This window comes from Dipodomys ordii, unplaced genomic scaffold (assembly GCF_000151885.1).
Source record: "Dipodomys ordii isolate 6190 unplaced genomic scaffold, Dord_2.0 Scaffold207, whole genome shotgun sequence".
NCBI lineage: Eukaryota > Metazoa > Chordata > Mammalia > Rodentia > Heteromyidae > Dipodomys > Dipodomys ordii.
This window is the reverse complement of record NW_012267423.1, coordinates 813,616-833,430: the sequence shown is the minus strand read 5'-3', so window position 1 is coordinate 833,430 and position 19,815 is coordinate 813,616. Positions and strand designations below refer to the sequence as shown.

At 36.2% G+C, this 19,815-nt stretch overlaps 1 protein-coding gene across 1 annotated transcript in view; it reads right to left on the bottom strand.

The window, feature by feature from the left end:
* Window positions 1-19,815, bottom strand: part of Magi2 (membrane associated guanylate kinase, WW and PDZ domain containing 2) — a gene marked incomplete at its 3' end in the record, with an annotated part of 913,285 nt that overhangs the window by 98,947 nt on the left and 794,523 nt on the right. The window contains exons 15-16 of the mRNA XM_013035261.1: window positions 13,449-13,490; window positions 7,718-7,809 (exon numbers count right to left, since the gene is read on the bottom strand). Of these exons, the coding sequence (XP_012890715.1) occupies window positions 7,718-7,809; window positions 13,449-13,490 (134 nt within the window). The remainder of the gene's footprint in view (window positions 1-7,717; window positions 7,810-13,448; window positions 13,491-19,815) is intronic.

Below are 19,815 nucleotides of genomic sequence, written 5' to 3'. Positions count from 1 at the left end.
TCAGCAGTAAAATCCACTAGACACTGTGTTGGAAATGACCTAAACAACTTTGAGGGGAGGGAGGTTAGGAGGGGAAAATCTGTGAGAGAAGGAGGGAGAGGGTGACATTGTTCAAAAGGAAATGTACTCATGACCTGACTGATGTCACTGTAACCCCTCTATACATCACCTTTACAATGAAACTTTTAAAATCTAAAAAAAAAAATAAGTAAATAAATAAAAAATAAGGTGCGGATAAAAACATCTGTTTTCCTTCCATCTTGCTGTGGATATGAGCTACTTCGTTCATCCTCACTCAACAGATTATTTGTTGATACTTTTAAGTTTTAGGAATCCATTAGTGAATAATAACAAAAATCTTCTCCCCATAGAAATTCTATTCTAGTGGTCAGATGATAATTGTAAAAACGATATTACATTTCCTATATAAATTATACTTGTGTAATCATATAGTAATGCAAACTATGTAGTGTCCCAGAGGCATGTTTGGGAAAAAAAACAGCAAGGCAGTGTTAGGGTTGGGTTGCATTGGCCTCTTTGAGAAACTGATATGTGAACAAAGTCTGAAGTTCACTGGACACATTAAAAAAACAATTTGAAGCTTTTTTTTTATGCCAGTCCTGAGGCTCAAATTCAGAGCTTAGGCACTATCCCTGAGGTTTTGTGTTCAAGTTTAACACTCTATTACTCAAGCCACAGCTTCACTTCAGCTTTTTTCTTAATTTTTATTTTTAAATTTTATTTTATTGTAAAGATGCTGTACAGAGGGGTTACAGTTACATGAGTAAGGTAATAAGTACATTTCTTGTCAAACATTGTTACCCCTCCTTCGTTTTTCTCCTACCATCCCTTTCCTCCCCCACCACTCCCATTCCTCCCCTCCCCCCGCCCCCCCCCTGCCTGCAACATTTATTGTTGTTAGTGGTTAATTGGAAATAAGAGTCTCATGAATTTTCACTCCAGAGCTGGCTTTGGACTGTGATCCTCACATCTCAACTTTCTGAGTAGCTAGGTTTATAGGTGTGAGCCACTGGTGTCCAGCAAGTTGAAGCTTTTTAATCTTCAAACCTTCCTCGACTTGGTCCTTTCAAATCTAACATATTTATTGCTACACAGCATATTCAACAAATACTTCAACTGTGTATCTAAATAAACGTTGATAGGACAATATAATTTGGTCTAGAGTCTTATTTAGTATGATATACATGAGATAATCTATTCTGTACTTTGCTTTTAAAAAGGTTGTGATCACAAGATTTATCATGTGAGGTGCCTGCGAGGTCAGGTGCTGCAAGTCACTACAGTTGAAGGCTGTGCCTACAGAGATGATAAAGCCCCTCAATTGGAACAAGGTTATGAAAGTGATTGCCTTCTCTTCCCAGGTTGTGATAGTTTTAGATTTGAGCTGTGGCAGTAGAGGTGTTTGTCCCTTAGGTTCATGGTATTTTCCCCCATGCATTAGGAATCTCTCACTTTGCTGGGCAGAAACTGACCATTCACTCACACTGGCAGTGCTTACCGCTCTCATGCTTAGCCTTTGGCAGTTTTTATCTTTGGTGCTGTATATTTCATTGGTGACACAGAGATAGTTCTATGTGTGTCTTTCTTCAGAAAAAAATAACCAACTTTTTTTGCTTTACGTCAAATATGATTTGTATACTTGACATATTCTATTGTTTTCCATTTGCCACCTAACTGCAGGGACTGGATAATCTAAGGTTCTCTTTAGCACTGTAATTCATGTTGGCTTCGCATTGTGTAAGTTTCCATGCTTTTCAAAGCTGCTGAGAATGTGCTGCAGGATAGGTAGCCTTTCAAGGTAGTAGTTCTCCCACTTTGGGATATACTAAATTTGCATGGGGATGTTTGTTATAACAGTGCTGGGTCTAATCTGAGAGTCTGATTCTGCATGTGTTCTAACAAGCTCCTAGAAGTTAGTTGATGCTAATTGTCCATGAATCAATTACACACTGAACTTTGAGTAGGTTTCCCTTGGGTCTGATGGTCACAGGATCTGGTCCCACTAATCACACCCAAGTTTCTCTAAGTACTGATCTAAGTTCCTTGACCTATCAGACCAGCTATCTTCCAGATCTGCTGAAGGTGCTTGTTCGGGTTCCCTTTCTCCAAGGTCACATTTTCCTTCTGGTCTTGCTGACCTTTCTGTACCCTTGGCTATCCCGGTGAAGAGTCAGCTTAGCCAATCCAACTCTTGCTCCATTCTCTAGCTTTCTCTGGACTATAGCTTTCTCTAGACAATAGCATCAGCCTCAGTGCCCCTTCTCCAGTTTTCTCTTTGCACTCTCAGAGTTACTTTTTATCCCAGCCCAATGGCTCTGGCCCTAAAGGCAGATCTGGTGGCAAAAAGGTTCTGTGTCCCCACAAATGACTAACCTATGGCCCTGTCTTTTTCAATGCCTCCTGTAGGAAACCAAAGAGACAAAACAATTCCGCAGCTCCATTTAATCTCAGGCTTTGAGTCACAGAACAAAACAAAGTATTGGATGTGAAATTACAGCAATTCACATTCAAGTGGTTGATACTTCAGTAAGCCAGCACAGAGGAGGATGCTGAAAAGAAAACCAAAACAAACAAGATACAAACAAAACCCAAGCCATTTTTCTAGACCCTCTCCTTTTACATGTTTCCTGCACTATATACCCAGAGTTAGTACAACCCCATTTGCTTGAGGGCAACCCTGGGCCCTCTCCTTATGAAATATCTCCATGAGTTTACACCAGACTGCTACACTAAGTTCTGACATATTGTCTTTTTTTTTTTTTGGAGTGGTTATTCTCCATATAAGCTTTTCTTTAAAGTGGTGTTTTCTAGATCTTTCTATCTTGATGCTTTTCCATCTCTTCAGCGCACAGCTGGAAATCTCATTTTTGTTCCTTTCTGGCAATTTTTCATTTCTTTCTATTTCTATTGTTATTTAACGGTGAAAAGTATTTCCTTTTGCAAGAAAAATGCCCCTATGCTTTGCTTGAGCTGGAGCCCTGCTGTTCATTGTTTGCCAAAAGCAAAGTTGTCATGTTTAATGTGCACCCTGGGACATCAACACCATTTCATATATAGAGAGGCAGAAACCTGTTTGCTGTAATCTATGAGACCTCCTGGAGTCTTGAAACCAAGTGAGTTTACACTCCAAAACTTTTGTAGCATACCCAGCAATTAAAGGAGGGTAGAGCCTTTGTTTTGTATGTTGTGTCTGGGCTTAGGATGCAGAAGAGCAGGAAGGTAAGGCTAACGGGAGATCTTGCAGTCGACACACCTTCCTGACACGGCCACTCTGAGAGGCAGTGTTCTGCTTTTCAAGTCTTGTTTTCTTACTTTCCTTGTGTCAGGGAGAGTTAAGGCTTTGTATTTTATGGTTTTAGAATTAAAACTGTAACTTGCAGCCCGAGTGTATCTTAAATCATTCAAATGAAGAAATAAACAGGAATAAATCTAAACAGACACAATAAAGATAACCAGCAATCCATGTAATCCGAGGAGACTTATAATAAATACCTGATGACTACCTACTGACGGGGAGAAAGGATTTAGGAATGCAAAGACAATACTTGAAAGGGTTGGGTACATGGGAAGTGCTGCATAAAACCGGCAGAAAAAAAGACATTCCAAGGCAGTATAGACACACCTGAACTTCACATTGAGCAATATGGGTTTTATTTTGATAATTCTTTTCCTTCCATCTCAGGCAATGTCTAGAAGGACTTCTCTCTCTTGAGACCACTTCCTTCTTGAGCTAGCCATGACTATACCCTCCCTATGGCTCAATCAGGCTGTATCTTCCAAACAGAGTCAGGTCTGAGGAAGGGGACAGCCGAAGGTGACATTAGCTAAGTGGAGGGTTGGTTTATCTTCTAAACTAGCAATCATGAATCTAGCAATCATCACTTCAAAATCTATGTGAAAGTATGCATTAGAAGAAAAAGTAGAACTTTGTTGCTTTTGCCTTCTATTTCTTTTGTGGCAACTTTTTATTGCATTTGTATCTATACATGGGCAAAGGGAATTACAGGTATCTTAGAATTAAAATGATATTTTTTTAGTGCCTAGGGCCTATAAAGATTATGATCTGGTCATGGTTGGATGTTCATTTGGCCTACTCTTTCATCTTCTCAATTGCTTTCCATCTAATCTTTTGGAGGTAGGAGTCTGAAAGATAGTAGTGTAAATAACCCAGGGGAACTTGGGGGAGTTGGGGTCAGGCTCAGTCTAAAAGGATCACTACTTATCTCCAGCTACTTGTAATTATGGAGAAAGGCAAGCTCAATGGTGTGAAGTCCAGTTTTCAAAAGAAGATGGAAATCCATGTTTTAAAGATGTGAAATGCCAGTGCTCAGACACTTAAAAATATGGGGGAGCCAGCTACAAGTAGCTCAGGTCTATAATCCAATCTATTTAGGAGGCTGAGATCTGTGGATTATGGTGTGAAGCCAGCCCAGGTAGGAAAGACTGTGAGACACTCATCTCCAGTCAATAAACTAATCCAAAACAAAAACAAAAGCAAAAACAAAAAAAGCTGGAAGTGGAGCTATAGCTTATGTAGTGGAAAGCTACTCTTGAGTAAATGCAGTTCTGGGATAATGGGTAGGCCCTGAGTTCAAGCCCTAGGACTCACAAACAGATACAAACACAGACATACACACACACACAGAAAACAGACACAGACACAAACATAAATACATAGACACTGACACACACACAGACACACACACACACTGGAAAGTTCATCAAACATATTGCTGAGACCTCATCTTGGGATTCTTTGATTCTAGAGATTCTATTGGCCTCAGAAAATGCACACTCCAGATCATTGTTTGTTTTGAGAGGCTCAGTTGACAGTTTCATATTGGAAAGAAGTATTCTCTTCCATTTTACATGTATTTATTTGTATCAGGTTCTGTATTAAGGTTGGAAAATATGAACACTATTAAAATCACAGTTCTTGACTCACATATTGTTATGAGGGGATAAAAAAGCATTTTAGAATATTCTAGAAGAGGAAACTCATCTGTCTGTTTAGAAACTCCTTACTTTGTAAACCTGAAGTATTATGCTAGTATAAATGCATTGGATTTGATTTGAGTTTACCCTTCTATCTCCTGCAGTTTTTTTTAGTTCTTGCTCAATAGTGCACAAATGCAATAAAATTATATTTCAGCAGTTTTTAATTTTGAGCTTGTTTTTAATTATGTTTCATTATTTGGTATCTTCTATGACATTATTATTAATTTGGAAATGGGATTTTGTTCAAAGAGAAGTCTGATCATTGTCCCTAGTTCCTGCCAGGTAAACTCCCTTGCTGCCTGTGGTGAACTCTTCAGGCTATACCTGCTATGGTTTATGGTCAGGATGGGGCCATACACACTAGCTTAGAGTGAGGGCTACCTTTATCAGAAATATCAATCAAGTAACTAGAGGGTTGGGCCTTTGAGCAATGTTTTATTAATCTGATCTATGGCAGAAAAGGGGGACTAAAGATTCATGTGGGCAATGATTCAATTACTCATGTCCATGTCATAAACCCCAATAAACACCCTAGATCCCACATTTGAATGAGCCTTTCTGGTTGGCAATATAGATAGGGTAGGTCATTGCTCTAGGGTAACCTGAGGATAAGGAAAGCTTTGAAATTTGAAATTTCTTTGGAATTTGTCCTAGATAGGTCTTCTTTGAGCTGGTTTTCACTGTAACAAAATTATAATCGTAATACTTCTCTGGCTTCTAAAGAATGCTGTGATTACCACACAGTTCTCCACTGGCCCTGGACTGCCCCAACTCTCCCTTTTCTTGTTTGTAATTCTCAGGAACAACTGTAGAATATTCTGAGACTGTACCATTCTAGATAAGAAGGGAAACAACCTGAGCTCTGTACCAGTCACCAGTATAAACAGAATGATTCAATTGTATAGCCCAGTGATACTTATTACTCTGGTTTGTAAATCTCACAATGGACCAATTTGGGGGGTTCCTCAGTTATGATGCATGAAAGTTGGGATACTATTTGTTCTGAGAAATTATTCTGAGCCTTAGAGGACCAGCTCTCAATGAATCTTAAGCTTCTGTTGTCCTTTGCTGCCTACCTGCAAATAACAAACTGTCTTCATGTAGCTTGCATATATGGATAGTCTGTCTCACTGGACTCAAAAAGTTGGTAACCAGGCACAGTGAGCCAAGGACCTCCATATCACAGCTGGTGTGTAGTATGAGTGCAATGGCAACTTCTTTCCTGAGAGTTCACAGTAACTTTTAGTTGCTCTCAGGAACTCAGGCAGATGTTGGGATCCGAAGAACTGGAGGACCTCAAGTTAAGCTAACTCTAAACAATGGCACATTTTAAAAGTTATAAACTATTAAATACAACACAGAGATAAAGTCTGTGCTTAGAAGAAATCCTGGGGATCCAACAAAGACATGTAGATATAAAAGTGCATTAGAGTATACTGAGGGAAAGCCATACCAGATATTCATTGGAGGCCAGGAGGTTTGGGACATAAGGCAATATTAAAAGTTTACATGTATTAAAGAAATGTATAGTATTTTCAGTTCTCTAGGTTTTCAGTTTCCAGACTCTGTTCAGAAGGGAATGTAGCTGGAGGGCTGAATGGGTGACAGAGAATCTCTGAATCAGGTGACAAGGAGAGAGGACCAGGGTTACGAAGAGGAAGATAGTAGCATGCTGGCTGATTGTGGTCAGATTTTATTCCTGGGATTGGGATTTTTTTTAGTGTAGACTGACCTTTATTTTATCCTTGAGATGTCTGCTCATCAGATTTATTTTTACTTTGGGGAAACAGTCTATTAACATGATAGACCAAGTTGATGATAACAAACATTTATGCAGTATGTCATATGATCCAGATATAATACTGAGAGCTTTAGCACCTTATCTACTTCTCAAAGTCACTCCAGAGAAAGGACTATTGTCTTGTAGTTGAGGAAACTGAGGTATAGAAGAGAAGTCTCTTATTGGAATGAGGAGGTAGGCAGAGATACTAGAATAAACAGCTCTAAGACTTTATTTATTCAAAACTTACATAAACTTCAGTTTCACTGTGCCTTAGGTATTAGTTATGATAGATCTTTAACAGTAAGTGTTTTATAGCTGTCATTTTAATATATTCTCTTAAATCTAGTTTTGGTATATTCCTTGTGTATCAATAACTATTGCTACTTTGGGCTTTCATTCTTGATATATACATGTATGTATATAGTCAAGAAAGGCTTCTCCAGAGCTAGTTGAAGTTGACTTCCTGCATGTCTTCTCATTGTAGTCCCTTAATTCAATTAGTAAGACATTTTTTTTCAGCACTGAACCTGATTTTACATCTACTTATCCTTCCCCATGTTTTGTCTTTTTCTTTTTTCTTTTTTTTTTGGCTGCAAATAAACAAAATGGTGCAGTCCCAAATCATCTCTTGACATGTATCTTCTGATGTGCTGTATATCTACCCATGAGCTGCCTCTCAGAGAGAACAACTTTCCAATGCCGTATTTGAAATAAAAAGAATCCAATCCATTTTAAGAAAGAAGTAATGTTCCTCTCCTAATGTGATTTATGATGAAATATTGGAGACACTTGTATATGGTGAGACCTTTTAAAAGAGAATAGCAAGAAACAAACCGACTTCAACATTTTTCATTTGACACTGCTAAGACATTTCCAAATGAGCCAAAGTATGAAAATAAAGTGAATTTAACTTACAGGCTGTCCAGGCTCATCTCCCCCGAGGATGCGGAAGCCAAATCCAGACTCCATCCTTCGAAGATGAACATCCAATTCCTTATAATCTGGACCTGGCATAAAGAAGATCCCATTGAGTAATGAATCCTGCCTCTTTCCCAGCCCTGAGTAACTGAACACACTGATGATAAATTAATTTTGTGGAAGTGAGTAATGGGAATGCTGTTAGAGTCAATGAAGAACAGGCAGGCTATGATAACATGGTAGCAAAGAAAGAAGTGTTGCTTCCAAAGTCAGTTGGTCAGTGGAATAACAGTGGGCAACCAAGGACATTCCTAGGGTATTCACATAGGCAGGAAGAACCCATGAATATTCTGAGTGAATATATTGATGTGTCTATAATTTTTTAGTTTCCTCGAGAGCTTTCAGAATGCTTCAAGAATCTTGGCTGTGACTTTGAGCTATTTACTTTTGATTAGTCAAGAAGTGAGAAAGAACAGATGCCAAAACTTGGAATTACCTACTAAAGTATTACCTAATAATTAAGCAGTATCTGTGTATGGCTTGATAGATCCAGTATAGAGACAGGGGTGTGTATTAGTGAGCCTGTGTGTACAGATTATCAACTTGTGCCTAATAGATGTCTCTGTTGAGACAGTAAAAATTAGAAAATATAGATTTTAAACTTTTCTTAATTAGGATTTAAGTGAAGTGTTTGTGTTCTCACAAACTCCCTCAGTTAATTTACAACTTTTGGGTAGAAATTCATCTGGGCTAAGACAAACTCACAGCCCAAACATTCTTGAAATGTGGAAGCTACTATAGATAATAACTTCATTAGTGCACTCAAAAATAAAGGAGAGCATAGATACTTTTCTAAAATCAGCTAAATGAACTGAAATGTACCTGAACTAAGAAACATTCCTGAACTGGATTTCCTTTAGCTCTAGAATAAACTGAAACGTCAAGAAATTTTTTGACTTTCTGAGGAGATTATTTCCTGTGCTCCTCCACTTCTTCCTTTCCTGGGCCTTCTAGGGAAAATATCATACCCACTGTTAGAATGTTAGTGGCTGATCAGCAACCTGGAGGAATATGTATTGAATGATCTTTGTTTAAGAAATGCTTAGTGATTTCTGGGTCTCAGTAGTTTAAAGACAGTATTAGAATAGATACAAGCAGGTATTAAAGAAAATTCCATTTGCTTAAAAGGATAGTTTTGGAAATTAGGATATGATTTCAGAGGAGAATCCCCAGGAGACATAAAAAGATCTCAAAAAGATGAAGGCATATGAATATATACTTGTAGGTATATTAGAAAGTGATTCATTGACTGATGGTCAGGTGTGTTTTGTATTTGACAGTTATTCTCTTTTATAGAAAGCTGAATTAAGCCCTTATGTACAATGCATATATATGTGTGCATATATATATATATATATACACATATGTGTACACACATATATACATACAGTACAAAATATACAATCGCTTCTATGACCAAATGTGCACATATAACCAAGGTCTTTTTGATTCAATGAACAATAAAAAAAATGAAAAAAAAGAGCCATTAATTAGATTACACCAATTTTTTTGTTATCCTTTATAAACTGTATAACCATTCCCATTTTAAAGATGGGAGAATGTAGAAGAATTTGGTTTCTATTAGTAGCCAATTCATGTTGGGTAGTAAAGGAAGATGGAAAAGTAAAGACAGAACTGGATTTTGAACTTAGTTGATTCTGGCATCTATCATAGTGGATATGAGACACATGGAGAGTTTGCTAAGCGTGGAGTCTGGAGGTAATTGAGCAGCCTTATAAACTCACAGCAGATATTTGTACTGTTCCCAGGGGAGGAAGGGCAAAGAGGGATGGGAGATGAAAGATAGTGCCCCATCACAAGTCCAACTTCCACAAGTTGGTTATAATTGCTCATGGTAATCTCCTCTTTAGGTCACTTTCAGCTTGGAGACTCTAGATCATGTATACAGGAAACACAAATAAGAGGCGACATCCTCTTGATGTCCAGGACAATTGTGCCACCATATAGTTGACCATCACAATGATACTTGTCCTATCTTCTCACTTTCATATCACTGTGTCTAGTAAATGGGGAATGGCTCCTCTGGATGACTTCAGCCCCCATTAGTATGGAATGAAGAACTCTAAAAGGAATTCCGACTTTGTTGAGTGAAACTTTCCCCTTTAGCAAATGCCAAAATTCTGATGATCCTGACACTGGTTTTGAGCTGTGTCAAGGTACAAGGGGTTTGGCTTATGTCAAAGAATCCATTGATTCCTGGAGAAATAGAAAAAAAATCACTTTTTTAAAAAATATGAACAAATCAGTATTTTCTTTACAGAGGAAAACTTAGATTTTGGCTAATTTATTTATGTGTCTACATTGATGTGTTTTTTTCCCCTGACAAATATAGTTCCCTGACTGATGCTTTGGTTTACCCTGTTTTCAAATATATGGTAGAAGGTGATATGGTAGAAGGTGACAAACCTGTCAGTTTTACCTTTGCATTCTAGACTGAGGCAACTTTACGTACACAAGCAAAGAGAGACTAGCAGAGAGCAGAGGGACCCACTGAGGAACTGTGCTAGCAGATGTGATTTAACTTTTATTTCTTTGCTCATTTTGAACACAGATTCAAAGGCTGTAGGCCATGGAAACTTTTGAGAAACAATTAACTGGAAAAAAAGTTTAACTGATAGACTGCCTTGAGGCAGTAATTTTTTTTTTAAATAAGAGCTTTTTGAAAGATAATTTTTCTTTGGTTTATTTTTGTTTCCCTTCCTCTTTGAGTCTGGCTTTAAAAACTAACTAAAATTATATGCACAATGCTGGGAGATATTATTCTTTTTCTTGCTTTGTTAGCTTTTTGCAAAGAGTATTTCTAATACTTCACCTTAGCTGCTCTTCTGGCCTGCTGACAAGGCTCAGTGACTGTAACATGCTTTATCTCTTCCCTTATTATTGTGAAGAAATCTAAGGGCAACTCTTCAATGCTTTTCCATGGAAGTTAATGATCACTACTCCTCTATCTCATTTATAAATAAACTATGTACCACGATTTTGTTACACGAAGGGGTCTGATAGATAACTTTAGGATCCAGGACCTTGGAAAGTCACTCAATCACTCCCCTTCTGCCCCTCATACTTAAAAAAATAGTTTATGCTTTATTGTTTTCATTCTGTGCTTATTTTTATTTTCTTCCTTTTCCTCAGTTCCTTTTTTAGGACTATCAGGGGCATTGCCAGATATTTCTTGATTTAGGTAAGAGGGGGCAGTGGTTGGGAGGAAATGGACTAAGAAGAGACAGAAGATTCCTTGAACACTGGTGTCAATGGAAAGTCATGGTCAATGTTGCTTCTTTCTTAGAAGATGAGTTCCACGATGTCCAGTCATTATGAAACAAATCATCTATCTCATGATACTCTTTCCAGATAGAATTTGACATGAGCTCTAAGGTAAGCTATTAGGGTAGAATTTGCAAGTCCTACATTAGCCTAGACTCCTACCAATATTGCAAAACCCAATATTTAAGAAAACCTAGCAAATGGTAGTTACATCTAGGCATTAGAGCAATCTCCCTTCTATTACAGAGCAACAAAATTCCAAAAGCTAATTCTTACTTTGCCTTAAGCATCCATGGGGCTGCACATACTTTTTGTATCCTGGTTGTACTTATAAAAATCATGGTTTTGTGCACAGTTTAGAGAAAAGACAGGATGGCTGAACACAATTGACTAATTTTATGAATGATTCAATCTTCAAATATGCAAAGAACAGCATTTTTTATGGATTAATTTGGCACATGGGCTGCTGCTGTAAACATGTCAATTAAATTTTGGTACTTGAAATCTCTTTCATGTTTTAATTAAAACATAAGTGCCGTGGCTTATTATCACAGTTTGGCACAAAGAATGAACTTATTCAATTTTTCCTGCTGGAAAATGCAATACTATTTTTTGGCCTTCCTCATAATGAGATCTAAGAACGACTGCACAAAAAGGAATCAGGAATTGGTGTTTCTACTAATGCACACAGAGTTGTCTTTCTTTTAGGAAAAGGCTTCCACTGGAAGGAATTTCTGGAATCTTCTGGAATCTTTCTGGAATCTTCCATTCCTTGTCTCTGATCTTTGTAAAGAATAGATCTTTCAAAGTTCTTGGCCAAAGATTCCATTGTTTCTTACTAACATTCTCCCTGGATGACATTATTCTTTGTCTACAACAGAATTCCATTATTTAGCTTATAGGAGTTGCTAAATAAATTTTTCTTGTTTAGATTGCTCATAAGTTTACTAGATCCAAGAAGCTACTGCATTATTTTACTACCAAGTTATTGCTTAGTTCCATGAATTCATTATTTAGGACTTCGTAAATCCAATTTGCTTTGGTACCTAAGGATTATATAGAAACAAAGTTAATTATACCCTATAATTATGATAAAGATAGTTGAATAAAAAATCATGACAAGTAATCTGATAAAGAGCATTGTAGACACCTGAAAAATAGTAAGAAACAGCTTGACTTGCTAGAATAGTTTGATTCTTTGTGTGGACATTAAATAAAATATTTGGTTAAGTTCATTTCTTTAAAAATCTGGATTACAAAATAGAATGATAGAATCTTATTTTATTATAATCTGTCTTTTAAGCAATAATTTTTAATATAACAGATTATCATATATATATATATATATGTCAGTCAAGGTAATGAAGCTATTGGGTGGTCCTTTTATTTTTAAATAAAGTACATGTAGAAGCTGAGCATTTAAAGAAATGTGCTTGCTGGGGCCAGAAAGCTGTTAGAATTTCAAATGAAACCCTGACTTAATTTTGCAAATGTAATTACTAGATCCCATTTTCTCTCTGGGCATAATATATTTTTTAAATTTGCAAGGATTTTACAGTCAGTGTTTAATTCAGTATATAAGAAGAACTGTGGTTTAAAATTTCAGGCCAAAATAAACAAATACTTCAGATATTGGAAGACAAAACACCAAGAAATGCCTTCCATATTTTTTTAGATATCACAAAAACATGACACAGAAACTTACAGAATGAAATGATATCAAGCACATATATTCTCCAGGGGATGTTAGAACATGCTGAGATGGATAATGAGCTGTCATCTTGGTAATGCTGGAGATGTGCTGTGAGCCCACAGACCCGAAACAGTGCTATTATTAAGAAATACTCTTGTCTGTATCTGCCTGAGTGTTCAGGCTTTTAATCCAGTGCTCTAATCAGCTGATCAAAGAATTTCCATGATTAATTCTGGAAGGAAAAAAATCCAACTTCTTTTTTTCTTCCTTCATTTCTATAATAGTGTTATATATTTTAGCCTAATTCGAAACTGGCAAGACTTTTCAAAATGGATAAATCAAAAAATTACAGAGTCAATTATTTGCCCAAGTCTTCCAAATCCGATGTGAATTTCATGTTTCAGGAGCAAATAAATGGCAATTGTATGGGACACTGCAGATCTAGCCAGTGTGATGCTTTTCTTTGGCAGCTGTTTCTAGATCAAATTTTATTTTATAGTGAACATTCATGGATATTTTCATTTAGACCCACCACCATATCCAATTCTATATTGAATATATGTTTATGAAGATGGATAAAATTAGCACAGTGATCACAGAATGAAAACCTAGTATTACTAAGAAAAATGGTTGGTGAAACAAAGTGGAAGACATTTGTTCACAGCACTATGGGTACTGACGAATACTTGCCAGAGGAATCCATTCGAAAACTGGTCCTGGGTGGCACTTGTTCTGAACGGGAAAATGGGGAATTAAAATTGAAATTCATTTATGGCATTAAAAATTCATCTTTATTTTCTTATTGTTGCTACCATAACTCTCTCGCCCAAATCTTCTGTTCACATTTAATGATTTTTTTCCCTCTCCCAAGTCCATGGATGCTAGTGGGTAGATTTAGTTTTATTTGTGAATATGTATGTCAGTTCATCTGTCTTCCATGCTCTGAGCCTGAATTCTTTCAGATCTGGATGGAAAAACTAATCATTTCCAATTTTTTTAAGGTTTTGATTCTCATGATAATAATACTTTTATACTTATTTAAAAGTAAAGTCAACCCAGGACTTAAAAAATAATAATACTTTTATACTTATTTAAAAGTAAAGTCAACCCAGGACTTAATATGTACTAAACATGCACTTTTAAAATCTATGTTATAATACTGCGTCATAAAATACTGAAAAAGTGATTTTATTGTATTGTAAAATACAAGCTAGTGAGTGGTTATATTGATTTATGTGTACCAGTCCAAATATTTTGATATTCCCAATAATCTGGATATTTGAAGTTATAAATAAAAAGTTGAATTAAATTGGCTCATTTTAGTGATAGACATCCTTCATGAGAATTAGGATGCAATCTACGCTACATCTAATAAACATGTAGGAGTATGAAACTTTAAAATATAGTAAAAATCTACATTTAGAGTTCTTGGACCTTGGAACACCTAGTTATTTAGTTCTGGAAGTAGTTGGAGACCTGTTGCTCTCATGAACTAAAACCTATCAGAGTCAGCAAGAGACTAATTGACATGCTTCCACTCTCCTCCACAGAGCTATGTTTGAGATATGAAGACTTTCTGCATGTCTGGAAATACTGAACACATAGAAGATGACATTACTAAGTTATCCTTTGAGGGTTTTTTTTTGTAAAGGTACTATTCAGAGGGGTTACAGGTATGAATAAGGCAATGAGTACATTTCCTATCATCACACACACTCTCAATATCACAAAGGAGTTGATAGAGTGCCTTTCATTGTACTGATAGCCAGAGGAAGAGAAGGCCCAGGATGCTAATAGACCTGCATAAGTGGTTCTGTACTCTCTCCCAGAAAGCTCTTCAAGACTGATTTTTGAAAAAAAATACTTATCTAGAAAAATCTGTTTTGTTTTCAATTTGCTTATAATTACAATGCACTATGCATAAGCCTTCTTCCTTTACATTGTTTTAGTATTACTGTGGATGACTACCACATCTTCACATTCTTTTGTTACAATGCTATAATTTCTTTCCTAACATCTTCAGATAGTCTTCCTCCTCCTTCACAATTCTGTCAATAGAAACATTCCTAAACCACATAATTGGGTTTAATATGGGATGGAGAGAAGACAAATATATGAAACTCCCTTGTAAAGAAATACTCTAAAGTTAAGCATCTACATTAAGCTGTGATGTTTCTGTCTGAGAGAGTGGCAGGATAATTTTGCTGCTATGATGAACTTGATAGAGTTGATCATATTGTTGAAAATTCAGTAAAAGTTAGCAAATTTTTCTAAAGCATAAATTCACACTAAAAGAACTATAAAATCTTCCTGTAAGAACCATTCATTAATATATATTTTTAAACATTAATATATAAACTAGTTTGGTCGTGATCATTCAGGTAAATGCCCAAAATTGGTATTTTAAACATTAATATATAAACTAGTTTGGTCGTGATCATTCGGGTAAATGCCCAAAATTGGTATTGCTGGGTCATGGGGAGCTCTATGTGGAGTTATCTGAGGAACCTCCATACTGCTTTCCAAAGTGGTTGAACAAGTTTACACTCCCACCAACAATGCAGTAGGGTTCCCTTCTGTCCACAAACAAGACCATACTAAAGCTACCAACACAACTATGTTTATTGCAGCATTATTTACCATATCTAAGATATGGAACCAACCCAGATGCCCCTCAGTAGATGAATGGATCAAGAAAATGTGGTATATACACAATGAAATTCTATGCCTCCATCAGAAAGAATGACATTGCCCCGTTTGTGAGGAAATGGAGACTTGGAAAAAATTATATTAAGTAAGCCAGGCCCAAAGAAACATAGGTCCTATGGTTTCTCTTATTTGCAATAATTAGTATATGTCTGAGACAAGCAGAAAAGGTCAGATAAGATGATGTTAGGCGAAATGAACCCCAAGATAAGACACAAGTGGTTTTTTTTCTTTCTTGCTATTGTTTCTAACGTATTTATAAGGTGATTTTTTTGTTGCTTTGTATGTCCCTCTCCCATGATATAAACCCTATTTTCACTGTATTTGATGTTAGTATAATTTGGGATACAGGTGGACCCATTGCAAAAATGAGATGTACAAGATGCTATGTTGAAAAACAAACTTTACAACTTTGGCGGGGGTGGGTGGGTGGGGGAGGAGTGTAGTCGTGGAGATGGGAGGGTAGGGAAAAAACAAAGGAGGAGGCAACAATACTTGATAAGGAATGTACTCATTACTTTGCTCATATAATTGTAACCCCTCTGTACGTTATTTTCACAATAAAAAGTTTAAAAAAAACTAGTTTGGAGTTGGAAGACTTTTTAGACCATTATTGTTATTACTGACATATAAATAAACATATTTATGATGTATAATCACCAACAATATATAAGTGATTATCTCTTATTAAGAGACGTTTTAGAGGAAGAATGTTAACAGGACATTCAAACACAGAGAATGAGAAGTAAAATAAACTTCTGCATTTTGAGTATATTAACATGACATAGATGAGTCTGAGGTATGATACACACATGAAATCAATCCTGTCTCGGAGGAGACCAGGGCAGGAAGATTGAGTTTCAGGATAGCCTGGGCTTCATAGTGAGGCCCTCTCAAAGAACAAAAATAAATAACCAAGGAACACAATTTTATAGTTGTGTTCTGTGAAATGCTATAAGATGAACATTTTATTACTAAATGTAGAAATTAAAATAAGACTAAGTTCTGATTGCTTTATTATACAAGCTTTGTTGGTTTTAAATAAAGAGCAAGTCTCACTGAGTAAAGGTATAGTCATCATTCTGGCCAGAGAAACCATGTTTTCATAGTAAAGGCAAGTGAATTGTCTACAGGAATTACTTTTTTTTCTTTTTTTAAAAGAAACTACCTGTTTACTGTGATTGGCATTTTTAATGAGACATACTCTTTCATCAAAAAGGTAAACCTTTGTCAGGTATGTTGGATTGGTACATACTTAACACTTCTATTAGCTATAAAACCTGACAGTTTATATTATCATAATCTCCCTCGGACCTACTTGCCATCCAGCAGTTAAACTCCATTTTCCAAAGTGCCAATAGTCTCATATTTATTCATGAAGTCACTTTGGGTTACACTGTCAACTTGTACCAACCAACAAAATGCTGTGACATACTAAATAACTTTCAAGGGAGGAGTGGTTTTCGAGTCAACTTTGCATCCTGCCCCTTTCTATCACTTGTCTAATTCCAGAAGCACTAACTTGTTAATTACTGAATAAAATGAGTTTATAAGAAATAGGATTAGATCAATTTCTAAAATACACAGGAAAAGTACATGGTGTACCAATTTTTTTATCTTACTGTCTATATTACTTAGCTCCTATCATGATAAATTCCCTTTTTAAAAGGAAGCAGAAAAAATTTAATTTTATAGTTTTTTGAAAGCTACCCAAAGATACCATTCTTTATAATTAAATTTCCAAGTTAATTAACATCTATGTTTTAAAAATGGCAGACATAGTTTAACTGGGCTTCTCGCTCTCCTTTTTCAGTGTATTATAAATGAAAAGTGGAGAATATGATATATTAGAAACAGACTAAAAGGAGGTTTCTTTTTTATAGATCAAATCATAAACATAAATCATAGCAGGAATAGCAATAATATTGTCCCATGGGAAAAAGGTACAGGAGATTAACCTTCATTGTGCAGTTGAGGACATTAAAATGATAATATTGTTAAATTTTTCTATCCTTCTATGATTCTAACACCAGAGTCACTATAAAAGTGTCTTAACATTTACATATTACCTTATTTTACTATTTCACTATAATAAGAGTGTGCTCCAGAGAACAGGTGTGAGAGATACTTTAATTAAGGCCATTGGACACCAGCACCATCCATTCCAATCAGGCCTGGGCTCAATCTAAGCCCTGAGTCCAGATGCCAAGATCTTTGGGAAGGCAAAGTGTCCTTTTACGATTTCTTAGATAGCTGCCTGCAGCTGTGACATCCATGAATTTATTGAAACCTTTCTTAAACCTTTTGACATTTTCAGCATGACTGTATCAGACATTTAATTACAAGGGAAAGGGGGTTGAAGCTGGGAAGGTTGAGTAGAAGGACTTTCCCAGGCTTCAGAGCTTTTTGCTTTGAGCACCAGGGAGGGCTGCTTCTTAGTATTATAACTCCCCCCATCCCCGGCACGGCCCCCTACTTCCCAGGGCCTCAAGGGTGTCTTGCAATAGACAGTATTATTGCTCTGCTCCATCTTTCCAAATGGCTCTGTTGTTAAGACAGGAGCCACAGTAAACTATAACCTGGCTCACTACTAGCAAGGAAAGAGCGTGCAAAAAAGCAGTAGCTTACAAATATACTACCTATTTGTGATCAGCCTGGAATTATATGTTCTTTAAAATACTGAACAATGAAAGAATTCAATAGATGAATAATGAACCACAAAAGAAAAAGATCAAAGCTACAGATGTGAAAAACACAACTGTCAGTTATTGACCTACAAGAAATTATAATTTCATTTTGGGGTGGTACTAAAAAACAGCTAGCTTCTCTATTGTGCTTACTGGCCTGTGGTTATTTTTTTTTATTGCGTCCTTTGCTGTGATACTCATTGCTTATTATGATTAATGTATTCTAATTTCTGGAAAGAAAAATTGATTGTGTGAGTTTTCTTTCCTTTAGAAAATACAGAAGAAATTCTAGAGGTTACACCACAAGGCACATTATACCATACAGATTCTCGACACTTTTATGGTCTTATATTTGATTGATGTCTTACTACAAAAGAGTGTGGACATGCTATACCTCATAAATTGTTTATTTATAATTACCAAGGTTCAATGTAAGAAGAAAAAGAAGTTTGGGCAACTCCAGTTATAATTCATGTTGGGTTCAAACTAAGGGAGAGAACCACAAAGGAAGAGTTTCAGAGAGCAAGGATTTTTCTTCTTTGTCTGTTCTAATTTGCCTCCAACCCTTTCATGTCCCCTATGAGCTGAGGACAATAGGAGAAATCTTTGGAATATATCTGGCTTAATGTGAAAGGAATTAACAGGACTCACCTTCCTAAGGCATTAAGCTTTCATCAGAGTGAGAAAAAATTTATTTTGCAAGATTGCAAAGAGAGCTATACTCATTTTCTTTGGAAAGTACTTTATATTGCCTTGTCTGGTCATAAAAAGAGGAGATGTGATAGGCATATATTTGCAGTTACCTAGAGAGAATCTTTCTTAGGGGCAAGTGCAGGTAAGATTAACTTCTTTTCCATTCTGTGATTATTGCTATGTTGAATCTGATTTACTCTGTGGTAGGAATGAGAACCCACATCATACTTAACTGTGGGGAACTTTACAACCTCTTTTTTTCTACTTAGTATATATACAATTTTAGGTAAAAGGTGGTTCATTGGGAACTTGGCTACTAAAACAATAAAACAATAAAACATAAGCCTCTAATTAGAGACAAAAGATGAAGAGGCAAAAATTTGATTAGTCAAATCAATTACTTTAAAATTACTTTTCTGAGTAAATACTAATTTTTCCTTTAAGTTCTGTACATTGAGATATATGCTATTCTTGGATTGTAAAAATGGTTATTTCCTGAATATATTTTATAATAATGGGAAACCATATAACTTATCATTCAAATGAGGATGGTCTGGAAGGTAACAGGGGAGCTATTAATAATTATATGAGGACAACCCAAATCAGGACTGTCCCATTACAAATATTTCCTTATCAGATCAGACAGACATACATGCTTGAAGCAAGAGCACAGTTACAGGTAGGAATTGACAGGGGAGAAAACAGTAAAGGCCTTTAGAAATACTGTTTAATTATGGGATTCATAGGAAAAGCCCAAGGATAAAAAGATAGATATCTAAAATAGAATGGCCATGTCACTATGTAAAGGTGTGTATTTTCCTTTGCTTTCAATTTTTTTTATTTTATTTGTGAAGATACTGTACAGAGGGGTTACAGTTACATGGGCAGGATAATTCGTACATTTCTTACCAAGCATTGCAGCCTCCTCCTTTTGTTTACCCTTCACATCCCTTCCCAGCCTCCCCCCTCCC